The 13,795-nt window shown below is 42.8% G+C and overlaps 1 protein-coding gene across 1 annotated transcript; it reads right to left on the bottom strand.

The window, feature by feature from the left end:
- Nucleotides 1-4,647: 4,647 nt before the first annotated feature.
- Nucleotides 4,648-6,613, bottom strand: LOC123998622 (carbohydrate sulfotransferase 8-like). Its single transcript, XM_046303704.1, has 2 exons — nucleotides 5,694-6,613; nucleotides 4,648-5,462 (listed from the first exon to the last, which is right to left on the bottom strand). The coding sequence occupies exons 1-2, from the start codon at nucleotides 6,028-6,030 to the stop codon at nucleotides 4,927-4,929; spliced, it is 873 nt and encodes a 290-aa protein (XP_046159660.1). The 5' UTR covers nucleotides 6,031-6,613; the 3' UTR covers nucleotides 4,648-4,926.
- Between the last annotated feature and the right edge of the window lie 7,182 nt (nucleotides 6,614-13,795).

The following is a 13,795-nucleotide window of genomic DNA, read 5'->3' as shown; positions in this document are numbered from 1 at the left end:
TATTCTCTTCTCTGGCCCCAATCAGAGGTGTCATGCCCATAGGGGTAATGGGGCACGTGCCCCCTCAGATTTGTCCTGTTTAAGAAAATAATAAAATAATAATTATATATATATATATATATATATATATATATATATATATATATATATATATATATATATATATATATATATACACACACACACACACATGTGAAAACACACATATATATATATATATACACACATATAAATATATAAGATGTGTTTGTTTCTCTGTAATACTACTAGTCACCTATCAATTTTAGAAAGTTGGCTTTAGCCCACATAGGTTCCCAACTTAATTACTATTTATCAAGAAGCCATTTCAGGCTCTCAATCAAATTAGAGTAACTAGCTTGTCTAACTATCTTAGCTGACATGCCTGCTGACATGGTAGACTTTAGAAAAGCAAGCAATAACTAAATGTACTGAATAAGATTTCTTTCAATCCTTTACTCAGATTTGAGCAGAGAAGCATATTTATTTTCTTCTTAAAAAGAACCACCAGTGAGGAGGATTCACAGTTCAATAGGTATGCTTAGATATGCAGAAAATTTGTATTTTTTTAACTTAGAATTAACCACACTCATTACGGCTCTAGATTGAAGGAAAAGCTGTTTCAGGTGTTTGAAAAATGAACAATTGTCCAACTTCTGGACCGGATCACCACCCGGTCATTCTCACGTACTTTGTGCCCCATTCAATTTTTTGAGTGCATGACGCCCCTGTCCCCAATAGCTAATATTCTAACATCAAACATCCCCCTGGCATTGAAGCCAAATTACATCTATCGTCATGCATTATGTCATTGCAAAAGGCCCCCTTTCAGGTGCCTCCGGTCAAATGCACCATTTCAATTATTGTGCACTGTTAGATGGAGATATTTGCCCCCAGCTCTTGCAGGCAGATCCGTTTTACTCCTCAAACACAAGCTCAGTTTGGTACGCTATTGGTAACAAAATATAGGCCAATTTCAAATCTGTTGTAATCCATCAAAATTGGTCACAGCATGATCGATCCATATGGTCACCACTTTGTGTTCCATTGCACACAGCATTGCACAGAGAAATTCCAAATGTTTGATTATTTGTGTACTTGTTTGACATTTCACTGCATTGCTATGAGCTAATGACATAAGCGTTTCGCTGCACCCACTATAACATCTGCTAAACTGTGTACACAATCAATAAACTGATTTGAACAGCTGTGAAGTCCCTTTTTGCATGCGTAGAATATTAATACAATTGAGAAAAAATATCTAAAACGAATGGGAAATTGCTATACAGTACCAGTAAAAAGTTTGGACACACCTACTCATTGCAGGGTTTTTCTACTATTTTCAACATTGTAGAATAATAGTGAAGACATCTGAACTATGAAATAACACATATGGAATCATGTAGTAACCAAAAAAGGTAGTCACCCTTTGCATTGATGACAGCTTTTCACACTCTTGGCAATTTCTCAACCAGCTTCATGAGGTAGTCACCTGGAATGCATTTCAATTAACAGGTGCCTTGCTAAAAGTTCATTTGTGTAATTTCTTTCTTTCTTAATGCTTTTGAGCCAATCAGTTCTGTTGTGACAATATAGGGGTGGTATACAGAAGATAGCCCCAAGTCCATATTATGGCAAGAACAGCTCAAATAAGCAAAGAGAAACAACAGTCCATTACTTTAAGACATGAAGGTCCCTCAATCTGGAACATTTCAAGAACTTTGAAAGTTTCTTCAAGTGCAGTCACAAAAACCATCAAGCACTATGAATAAACTGGCTTTATGAGGACCTCCACAGGAAAGGATGACCCAGAGTTACCTCTGCTGCAGAGGATAAGTTCATTAGAGTTTGAAATTGCAGCCCAAATAAATGCTTCCCAGAGTTCAAGTAACAGACATATTTCAACATCAACTGTTCAGAGAAGACTGCGTGAATCAGCCCTTCATGGTCGAATTGCTGCAAAGAAACCACGACTAAAAGACAACAATAATTAGAAGAATACTTGCTTGGGCCAAGAAACACAGAAACAGTGCAGATGTGAGATTTTTGGTTCCAACCGCCGTGTCTTTGTGAGACGCAGAGCAAGTGAACAGAGGATCTGTGTGGTTCCCACCGTGAAGCGTGGATGAGGAGGTGTGATGGGGCTTTGCTGGTGACACTGTCAGTGATTTATTTAGAATTCAAGGCACACTTAACCAGCATGGCTCCCACAGCATTCTGCAGTGATACGTCATCCCATCTGGTTTGCGCTTAGTGTGGCTATAATTTGTTTTTCAACAGGACAATAACCCAACACACTTTCAGGCTGTGTATGGGGCTATTTGATCAAGAATAAAAGTGATGGAGTGCTGCATCAGATGACCTGGTCTCCACAATCAACAGACCTCAACCCAATTGAGATGGTTTGGGATGAGTTGGACTGCAGAGTGAAGGAAAAGCAGCCAACAAGTGCTCAGCATATGTGTGAACTCCTTCAAAACTGTTTGAAAAGCATTCCTCATGAAGCTGGTTGAGAGAATGCCAAGAGTGTGTAAAGCTGTCACAATGGCAAAGGGTGGCTACTTTGAAGAATCTCAAATATAAAATATATTTTGATTTGTTTAACAAGTGTTTTAGTTACAACATGATTCCATATATCTTATTTCATAGTGTTGATGTCTTCACTATTTTTCTACAATGTAGAAAATAGTAAAAATAAAGAAAAACTATTGAATGAGTAGATGTGTCCAAACTTTTGACTGGTACTGTATACAGCACAGATATAAATTTCCTATATTTTTAGATTTATTGTCAACTAGTTTTTCTCAATTGTATTAATATTCTAAGGATGCATGACAAAACATTTTGAGAGCACACAACAAAATAATATCTGGCATAAAAATGAACCTGAAATATAATCATAGGCTCGTCTAACTGAACCATTTCAAGCATTGCCCAATGCATTTCCTCTCTTATGAAGCTATGGGTGAGAAGGATGGAATGGACATAAAATACATTTCTTTATTAATTTCCAATGTATTTTTTACATGAAAGTCATGTGTTCTCTTCATCGGTTTAATCAAACTAGGAAATAGAGCAATCCATACACACAACGTCTGTTCGACACCAAGACTCCAGTGTTAAATCCTGCTATTCCATTTGTTTTTGCCCCAGGGTGATGCTGTGCATGTGTCTTACTCTGCATTAGTGCAAACCAACAGAAGGACTTGATTCTGTCTCTGTTCCAAATGGCACCCTATTCTCTTTATAATGCACTACTTCTGACCAGATCCCATAGGGCTTTGATCAAATGTAGTGCACTAGATAGGGAATAGGGTGTCATTTGGGACATACAATTCTCTTTTTACTACTTAAAAGAAACCCTGCAGTTAGTTCAATTAGATGACGTATGAGAAAGATGTTGTGAATTTACAGATTTAAATAGCTGGCAAAGTCACCCCAGGCACTGGCAGTTCATTTTCTTAATTTATGAATTTTATGCTGAATGTCTGATGTGAGAAGGATGTGGAAAGAGAAGAAACAGATCAGTTGTCTTTATGTCCTAAGAGCTGATAGCTTAAATGAAATATATCTTCTCATTTCCTATGCTCCAATACAAGGCAGCAGAGTGCCCCCCTCCAGACACTGGGGGGAGGGGGCCTGCAGCCCCCCAGGACTAGGGGAGTGAGACACGGCTCTATTGTACACGGAACATTTTGAAATGAATTAAAACTGTCATATTTCTGTCACTTCCTTAAACCAGATGTGGAAAAACAACAAATAAATGTTTTGTTGAATTGGCTTGTTAATCAAGGTAATGGTGTTTGAAAACCCAAACAAAAATATACATGTATATTGGCAGTGTTAATGCTAGGGGATTTAAATAATTTGTCATACAACACTTCTGCACAGACATGTAGAACAATTGTACATTAACTCTTTACACTTAGTGTCATCATCTGTACTGTAACGAGGCCCATACAATTACCCAGAAAACCTCAAACATATGTTTCAATGTACATTACCAACAGATTCAAATATCATGAACCGTCAGATACATCTAGAAAGCCATATGTGATGAACCGAGATATTATACAGTTATGCCACTCAACTCTATATATTTTCCCTGTGTTTCTGTATTTTAGAAATATGTTCTAACAAGTCTATTGCATGCAAAATACAAAACAAGTAGAAAGAGATATCTTGTTGATTGTTGAGAGGATGTTGTATGTAGGCTGTATGCCAGTAAATAAAAGTGCATTTGACAAAAAGTACATCAGTTTTAACACTATAAAAAGTGTTACGACTAAAAGCTGTATAACCACGGGGCCTCACGAGTGGCGCAGCGGTCTAAGGCACTGCATCGCAGCGGTCTAAGGCACTGCATCGCAGTGCTTGAGATGTTACTATAGAAACAGGTTCGATCCTAGGCTGTGTCACAGTCGGCCGTGACAGGGGAACCATGAGGCGGCGCACAATTGGTCGCCAGCTTGACGGTGTTTCCTCTGACACATTGGTGCGGCTGGCTTCCGAGATAAGCGAGCAGTGTGTCAAGAAGCAGTGCGGCTTGGCAGGGTCGTGTTTTGGAGGACGCATGGCTCTCTACCTTCGCCTCTCCTGAGTCCGTAGGGAAGTTGCAGCAATGGGACAAGACTAACTACGAGTTAGATATGATGAATTTGAGAAGAAAAAAAATCTGTACAACCTATGCTCAAAGTAATCACATCAAATCATAATTGTAACCAGACACAAATAAGAAATACATCAGTGTCTGTAGTGCTTATTCAAGTCCCGCAAGATTACAATCTCTTCCGTAGTGTTCATATTAATAAATCTCAAATGAATCATCTCAACCTGGCACTCCAGCCAGTACCTCGGTACAGAAAGGGCTTGGGGTAGTTAAACATTAGATAATCCATGTAGTAAATGTCATAGACCCTGTCTGTCCATGCTGTTCAAAGTACATCTGAGCAATGGTGGAAGCAGTCCTTTCTGCCTTGACGTTGGCGGGCACCCAATGCTCAGTAGCAGGAAGTTGACCTCCTCCGTCATCTTCTCAAACTTCCCAATGAAGTCGTAGTGCAGCAGGCAGGGGCTGCAGAGCTGGCTGACCGGCGTCCAGTGGATGTCCATGCCCACGGGCCGCCTCACATCCAACAGGTACTGGACAAACTCCCTGAAGGTGACGCCGGCGCCGGTCCTCAGGGCGGAGAGTGAGGCATTGGCCCGGTACCGGGAGATGATGGGCCTGCCGAACGCTGAATGGTAGTACCAGTTGGAGCTCTCAAACTTATCATGGAGGGCCGAAACCAGCCCCTCTAAGGGCTCCCATACGAAGAGGACCTTGGTGTAGGAGCAGAGGCGCTCTGCCACGCCCGCATGGTCATAGGAGTCCAGTCGGCGGAGCTGGTTGGCGAAGTGGGCATCGTTGTGGGCGGTGCACCTCACAGTATTGAAGGCCTGACCTATTATTAATAAAAATATATATGAATAGTTATCTGGGGCTGTATGCATCTAGCACCTCAGAGTTCTGACTTCAGACGTGTTCTACCTTTTAGATCACAATGAATCAAATTACATGGACATGGGGACCTCTAGATCAGCCCTGAACATGAATTGCAATGAAATACAATTATACGTGTAAATCACGTACTGTAGTGACATGTACTGTAAATGAAATTAACCACTATAGTTACAATGCCAGTCCTCCACGAAGACACGGAACACCTGAAGGCAGGACACAGGGTGTTCTGTGACACCAGGCTGGTATTTGGAGCAGACTTCCCTCAGCAGGTGGCGGCTGGACACCTGGGTTTGGGCCATGCCCTGTAACCGATGGTACTCCTCACCAGTGGGGGCGCCACTAGGGGTTAGAGAACCACTCTTTAGCAGCAGCTTCCTGTGGCGTTTGGTGACCAGTGACCTGGGACTCTCAGCTGGGTCTCCGGAGGTTGGAGTGACTGGGTGGGGCGGCCACTGTAATAATGGGGGCTGCCTGGGGCTAGGAATAAGGAAGCTGGGGTTAGAGGACATCTCTTCCCCTCGACATTTGATGAGGTATTCCTGATCGGGAGACTGAACTTGAGTTCCTTTACGTTACCACAATCACACCATGAGTAGTTAATCATGAGACATACCCCTCCACCTGTGTTTCCCAGAGAGTTCCTGCTTCCTGTCCTCGCGATGAACGAAGAACCATGCTAGCTGTATGAACAGGGACATTATATCCCTAGAAAGCCATGATTCCGTAAAAGAGAGTATGTTACAGTCCCTTATGTCTCCCTGGAAGGAGATCCTCATCCTGAGCTTGTGTACTTTATTGTCCAGGGACTGAACGTTAGTGAGTAATATCCTCTGAAGACAGGAACCCTACTTCTCCTCCCTCTTCTCTGGCACCAATGTTGGCACCCTGGATAAATGGGGTTTCCTCGGTAAGTTCAAACAAAAGATCCAAGTCAGGTGAGTGACCGCCAATCTAATTTCCCAAAGTTATTTCTCTGCAAGTAATAATGCCAGAATTATTTTTTTTTTTTATGGATAGATGGCAGCATTCGAGCAAAACTGAAAATGTGAACCACCACATTTAACCACGGCAAGGTGACTGGGAACATGGACGTGTACACTAAGTGTACATAACATTAAGGACACCTTCCTAATATTGATTTGCGACCCCCCTTTTCTCCAACAGTCTTGAAAGAGTTCCAACATATGCTGAGCACTTGTTGGCTGCTGTTCCTTCACTCTGTGGTCCAACTCATCACCAATCATCTCAATTAGGTCAGGTGATTGGAGGGGCAAGGCCATCTGATGCAACACTCCATTACTCTCCTTTTTGGTCAAACAGCCCTTTACACAGCCTGGAGGTGTGTTGGGACATTGTCCTGTTGAAACCGCAAACCAATCAATCAATCAAATGTATTTATAAAGCCCTTCTTACATCGGCTGATGTCACAATGTGCTGTACAGAAACCCAGCCTAAAACCCTAAACAGCAAGCAATGCATGTGTAGAAGCACAGTGGCTAGGAAAAACCCTCTAAAAATGCCAGAACCTAGGAAGAAACCTAGAGAGGAACCAGGCTATGAGGGGTGGCCAGTCCTCTTCTGGCTGTGCCGTGTGGAGATTATAACAGAACATGGCCAAGATGTTCATAGATGACCAGCATAATAATAATCACAGTGGTTGTTGAGGGTCCAACAGATTAGCACCTCAGGAGTAAATGTCAGTTGGCTTTTCATAGCCAATCATTCAGAGTATCTCTACCGCTCCTGCTGTCTCTAGAGAGTTGAAAACAGCAGCTCTGGGGCAGGTAGCACGTCCGGTGAACAGGTCAGGGTTCCATGGAGCAGCAGCACGGCCAGGTGGACTGGGGACAGCAAGGAGTCATCAGGCCAGGTAGTCCTGAGGCATGGTCCTAGGGCTCAGGTCCTCCTCCGAGAGAGAGGGAGAGAGAAAGAAAGAAAGAAAGCGAAAAAGAGAGGAAGAGAGAGCATTCTTCAATTCACACAGTACACCGGATAAGACCGGAGAAATACTCCAGATATAACAGACTGATGCACTATCGAGACAATCCTGTTGGGCTGTATTTCCGCATGACAATTGCAGGGCTCTCCAGAGGGTAGTGGGGTCAACCCAATGCATCATCAGGGGCACACTGCCTGTCCTCCAGGACATATACAGCACCTGGTATCACAAGAAGGCCAAGAAGATAGTCAAGGACTTAAGCCACCCGAGCCACAGCCTGTTCATCCTGCTACCATCTAAAAAGGTGAGTTCAGAACAGGTGCATCAAAGCTGGGACTGAGATACTGTAAACAGCTTCCATCTCCAAGACCGTTAAACACTCACCAATAGCCAGCCTCCGCCCAGTACCCTGACCTGAACGTTAGACACTGTCCCTCTCCGACTATCACCTGGTAGAGTAGCCTGCACTTTTCTATGACTGTACATTGCATTTTAGTTACACTGCTTATACTCACCACATATTTATGGATATACTGGATTCTTCTGTCAGTCTAATATATCTACTGCTGTATATTCTTAGTATATTGTGTGTAAATACACAAATTGCATTTGGATTATACTGTTATAGTGCTATTTGGGGCGTTAGCTCATTTAATTTGTGCCGACATTTCTTGATTTCTTCTTGTTTTTTTTCCATTCTGATTAACTTCAGTTGGTGCTAAATACGGCTGCTAGAATCCTGACTAGAACCAAAAAAATTGATCATATTACTCCAGTGCTAGCCTGTCAAAGCAAGGGCTGATTTCAAGATTTTACTGCTAACCTACAAAGCATTACATGGGCTTGCTCCTACCTATCTCTCTGATTTGGTCCTGCCGTACATACCTACACGTACGCTACGGTCACAAGACGCAGGCCTCCTAATTGTCCCTAGAATTTCTAAGCAAACAGCCGGAGGCAGGGCTTTCTCCTATAGAGCTCCATTTTTATGGAACGGTCTGCCTACCCATGTCAGAGACGCAAACTCGGTCTCAACCTTTAAGTCTTTACTGAAGACTCATCTCTTCAGTGGGTCATATGATTGAGTGTAGTCTGGCCCAGGAGTGGGAAGGTGAACGGAAAGGCTCTGGAGCAACGAACCGCCCTTGCTTTCTCTGCCTGGCCGGTTCCCCTCTTTCCACTGGGATTCTCTGCCTCTAACCCTATTACAGGGGCTGAGTCACTGGCTTACTGGGGCTCTCTCATGCCATCCCTGGAAGGGGTGCGTCACCTGAGTGGGTTGATTCACTGATGTGGTCATCCTGTCTGGGTTGGCGCCCCCCCCTTGGGTTGTGCCATGGCGGAGATCTTTGTGCTACTCCAGTTTCAACTGTTCTGCCTTATTATTATACGACCATGCTGGTCATTTATGAACATTTTAACATCTTGGCCATGTTCTGTTATAATCTCCACCCGGCACAGCCAGAAGAGGACTGGCCACCCCACATAGCCTGGTTCCTCTCTAGGTTTCTTCCTTGGTTTTGGCCTTTCTAGAGAGTTTTTCCTAGCCACCGTGCTTCTACACCTGCATTGCTTGCTGTTTGGGGTTTTAGGCTGGGTTTCTGTACAGCACTTTGAGATATCAGCTGATGTACGAAGGGCTATATAAATACATTTTATTTTATTTTATTTGTATACTTGATTAACCTTTTACTGCATTGTTAGGAGCTAGTAATAAGCATCTCACTGTAATCCACCAACAAACTTTGATTTTATCTTTACAGAGGATGGATATTGTGGTTGTGCCTCAAGAAACCAATAGATGGAGTCATTACATTATTTTCAGTGAACTGTGGTATCAGAAGCTCAGTGAGCTGAATGTAACCAGGCATCAGATCTGATCCAGTAATCTTACCTTTTGAATTGGCCACCTTGTAGAAACCATGCACTTCACACCTTGACAGAGAGAAAAAAAGTTAGTTAGAGAGATTGATAGAATCCTACATTACGTATTACCAAAAGTCCTTTGCTGGTAATCTCTAGCCGAGCTGAAATAGTTACCAAGAGTAGTGTGAGAGTAACAGAAAGATGAAGTGAGGTTACTGCCAACCACAAAGCACAACACCGCACCTAAACAACATTTAAATTACCATCCACCTATCACGGTTCATCAACACTTTCACTTACTGTACTGTTCTACTGTTGAGTTACGGAGAACAAATTATATTTTTTCCAATGCAGCCTTGCCAAGTGATATTCTTCCAACTGGGAAATGTGACAATGCATAATAGGAAAGAAATCATTACAGGAGTGTGGATGTCAAAAGTGCCTTTGTCATAACAAATCATATTTATTTGAGCAGAACTGAAAATCAGCCTCAAACAAAGCAAGATTCAGGGGAATACAAGAGTCACTACACAGTTTGACAACAGTCATGGGATGCACAGAACAGTTTGAAATGTCTTTCACATTGTGATGATAAATCTGTCATAGAATAACTAATACATTCTTTGCGGAAGAGACAGCCAAGAGAAAGAGGAAAATCATTAGTCAGCATAATAGATGTTCAAGACATTACATGGATATTAAAAATATTGCTTGTGAGAAACACACAGTGTACAAAACATTAAGGAGACCTTCCTAATATTGAGTCCCCTCTTTTTGCCCTCAGAACAGCTTCAATTAGTCGGGGCATGGTATTGAAAGCATTCCACATGGATGCTGGCTCATGTTGACTCCAAAGCTTCCCACAGTTGGGTCAAGTTGGCTAGGTGTCCTTTGGGCAGTGGACCATTCTTGATACACACGGGAAACCGTGTTGCAGTTCTTGACACCAACCGGTGCACCTGGCACCTGGCACCTACTACCACACACCATTCAAAAGGCACTTAAATGTGTGTCTTGGCCACTCACGCTATGAATGGCACACAAACAATCCATGTCTCAATTGTCTCAAAGCTTTAAAATCCTTATTTAACCTGTCTCTTCCCTTTCATCTACACTGATTGAACTGGATTTAGCAAGTGACATCAATATGGGATCATAACTTTTAACTGGATTCACTTGGTCAGTCTGTCATGGAAAGAGCAGGTGTCCATAATGTTTAAACTAAGGGGTCTAGCCCAATCCATTATTCCTCCTCCACCAAAGTTTTACACTTGGCACTATGCATTGGGGCAGGTAGCGTTCTCCTGGCATCCGCCAAACCATGATTTGTTGATCGGACTGACAGATGGTGAAGCATGATTCATCACTCCAGAGAATGCGTTTCCATTGCTCCAGAGTCCAATGGCGGCAAGCTTTACACCACTCCAGCCGACGCTTGGCATTGCACATGGTGATCTTAGGTTTGTTTGCAGATACTAGGCCATAGAAACCCATTTAAAGAAGCTCCCGACAAATAGTTATTGTGCTGACGCTGCTTCCAGAGGCAGTTTGGAACTCGGTAGAGAGTGTTGCAACCGAGAACAGATGATTTTTACGCTCTACATGCTTCAGCAATCGAGGCTTCCGTTCTGTGAGCTTGTGTGGCCTACCACTTTGCGGCTGAGATGTTGTTGCTCCTAGATCTTTCCACTTTACAATAACAGCACTTACAGTTGACTGGGGCAGATCTAGGAGACAAACTGACTTGTTGGAAAGGTGGCATCCTATGTCGATGCCACGTTTAAAGTCACTGTGCTCTTCCGTAAGTGTTAGGTGTGTATAAGGGAGGCGAAGTCCGGTGCAGGAGATCAGAGTGAAATAAGTAGGCGCACTTTAATTCCGTTCCACAAATGACATAATGAAAAATCAACATGCCAAAATAACACGGAAACAATAATAAAGTATAGCGCCAGACAAAACACCATCAAACAATAAACAATTGCACACAAAGACAAGTAGGGGAACAGAAAACTAAATACATTCAGTATGATTATGGAATGAAAACCAGGTGTGTATGGAACAAGACAAAACAAATGGAAAGATGAAAAATGGAAAGGCGGTGGCTAGAAAGCCGGTGACGTTGATCGCCGAACGCCTCCCGAACAAGGAGAGGAGTCGACTTTGGCGGAAGTTGTGACAGTGAGGCCATTCTATTGACAATGTTTGTCTGTGGAGATTGCATCGCTGTGTGCTGCATTTTATACACCTGTCAGCAACGGGTGTGGCTGAAATAGCCGAATCCACTAATTTGAAGGGTTGTCCACATACCTATGTATATATAGTGCATTTTTCAGTCATAGTTATACAATATTCTATGGGTTATCGCTCGATAGCACTACAGACAGATACAAGAAAACACATCTAAATAAATGCAGGGCTGTTCCATTGCTCCACATAACAATGCCAGCCTTGCCTACTCTTTTATAGAGCACACCCAGCTAGCACAAAATGTTCTAAGATGTTTCTTAGAGTTTGGGGAGAACGTGGTTGTCCTATGGTTATTTTGCAAACAACCTTCCCACAACTTTCTGGGAATGGGGCAGGTTGCTTGGTTTTGGAACATTCTCAGCACATATGAAACTTACACTGAATGTACAAATGTTAAATTTGTTTAAAATTGCCAATTTGGGGAGGTCAGTGCTGGAGACAAGATGGCAGCTGAAGTTTCAAAGGGTCGGACAAAAATGTATCTGACAAGATTAAGGATAAATGACCTGCTGTGGCAGGTGTGGTGAAGTTGGCAGAGGTTGAGCCTTATCCCAATGATAATAACGTTTATTCTGTCTCAGTTGATGTGAGATTTTGCAGACAACAGATCCTTGGCTTCTGGTGTATCCATATGTGGTGTCAGGTTGGGTGGAGAAGAGGTTGGGGACTGTTGAAATGTTGAAAGTAACTCGAAGTGAACTCTTCCGTCCAGAGGGAACAGGCACTCCGAACCACACGCCTAGGGACAAGAACTGTGTCTTGCTTTGCTCTTTGGAGCAGGGCACCATTGAAAGGAATGATAACTCGGGTGGTATTAAGTAGGGATGCACGATATAAATCCATGAAGATATCAGAATCGGACGATATTAGCTAAAAATGCCAACATCGACATTGGCCTGATGTCTAGATAAACACTGATGTGCAAAACCGATGTCAAAGCTGATGTGCATACCTATATAACGAAGGTACGTGACGTAATGATGCCATGTAAAATGTTGCGCTACACGTGCAACACAGCATTCCTAACCTAGCCCACAATGTCTGCTGTGTGGATCGAGCAGTCAACAAGTAGAGCAGTCAATTGAAAGAGTAAGAACATTTCAGCGAGACAACTCAAAGGCGAAATCCATTAACGCCAAGATAAAGAAATTCATTGCCCTTGACAATCAACCATTCTCTGTCATTGGCGATGTTGGCTTTTGCCGACTGGTTGAGCACCAGTACACACTACAAATTGCACTATTTTTCAGAGGTTGCCCTACCAGAGGTACACAATACTAGCGTCACTGCTATTAGATTCACGACTGACATTTGGACCAGCGATATCAGCTCCATGTACATGCTGAGTCTGACAGCACAGTGGGTCTTTGAGGATTTCGTACTGAAGAATGTCATATTTCATGCTCATGAATGTGCTGGTTGTCATACTGCTGCTGCTATTTCAACATGTTTGAAACTTGGAAACATGAACACACTAGCTATCTCCATTCGAACAACTGACTGGAGAAATAAGCTCATCAACTGCGCCTGCAGCAGACGTGATACCCTCTGTCATGGCATTGAAACACCTGCTCAGCAAAATTACCGACACAGGCTGTGAACAAGCGATTCGGTGGCATTCTCTCTTTACTGTGTTGCCACCAAGACCGCTACTTTGAACAACGAAACAGCACAGTAGGTAAGTCGACGAAATAGGTTTTGATTATGTTTTACTGGTAATGGGGACATACGTAAATGCCAACAATATAACTTTTTGGTCAGTGTGGTGTGTATGTGTGTGTGTGTGTATAACCTTTATTTAACTAGGCAAGTCAGTTAAGAATAAATTATTATTTACAATGACAACCTACCCAGGCCAATCCCAGATGACGCTGGGCCAATTGTGCTCCGCCCTATGGGACTCCCAACCACGGCCGGATGTGATACAGCCAGGATTCGAACCAAGGACTGTAGTGACGCCTCTTGCACTGAGATGCAGGGCCTTAGACCGCTGCATCCATGTGTGTGTGTGTTAACTATTTAACTGTACTAGAATGCTTAAAAGGCCACTAAAAAGTTAAATATTGGTATCGTTTTTTGGGGGGGGGGCAAGGAAATATCAGATATCGGCCAAAAATGTCATATCGGTGCATCACTAGTATTAAGTGTTGAGGAGGAGCAACTGAAATTGAAGATTCCCGGTGTATGTGATGCCCACCGTTTGGTTCGACGCAGACCCAATG

This window comes from Oncorhynchus gorbuscha, linkage group LG01 (genome assembly GCF_021184085.1).
Source record: "Oncorhynchus gorbuscha isolate QuinsamMale2020 ecotype Even-year linkage group LG01, OgorEven_v1.0, whole genome shotgun sequence".
In the NCBI taxonomy this organism is placed as follows: Eukaryota; Metazoa; Chordata; class Actinopteri; order Salmoniformes; family Salmonidae; genus Oncorhynchus; species Oncorhynchus gorbuscha.
This window is presented reverse-complemented; position numbering and strand designations above follow the sequence as displayed.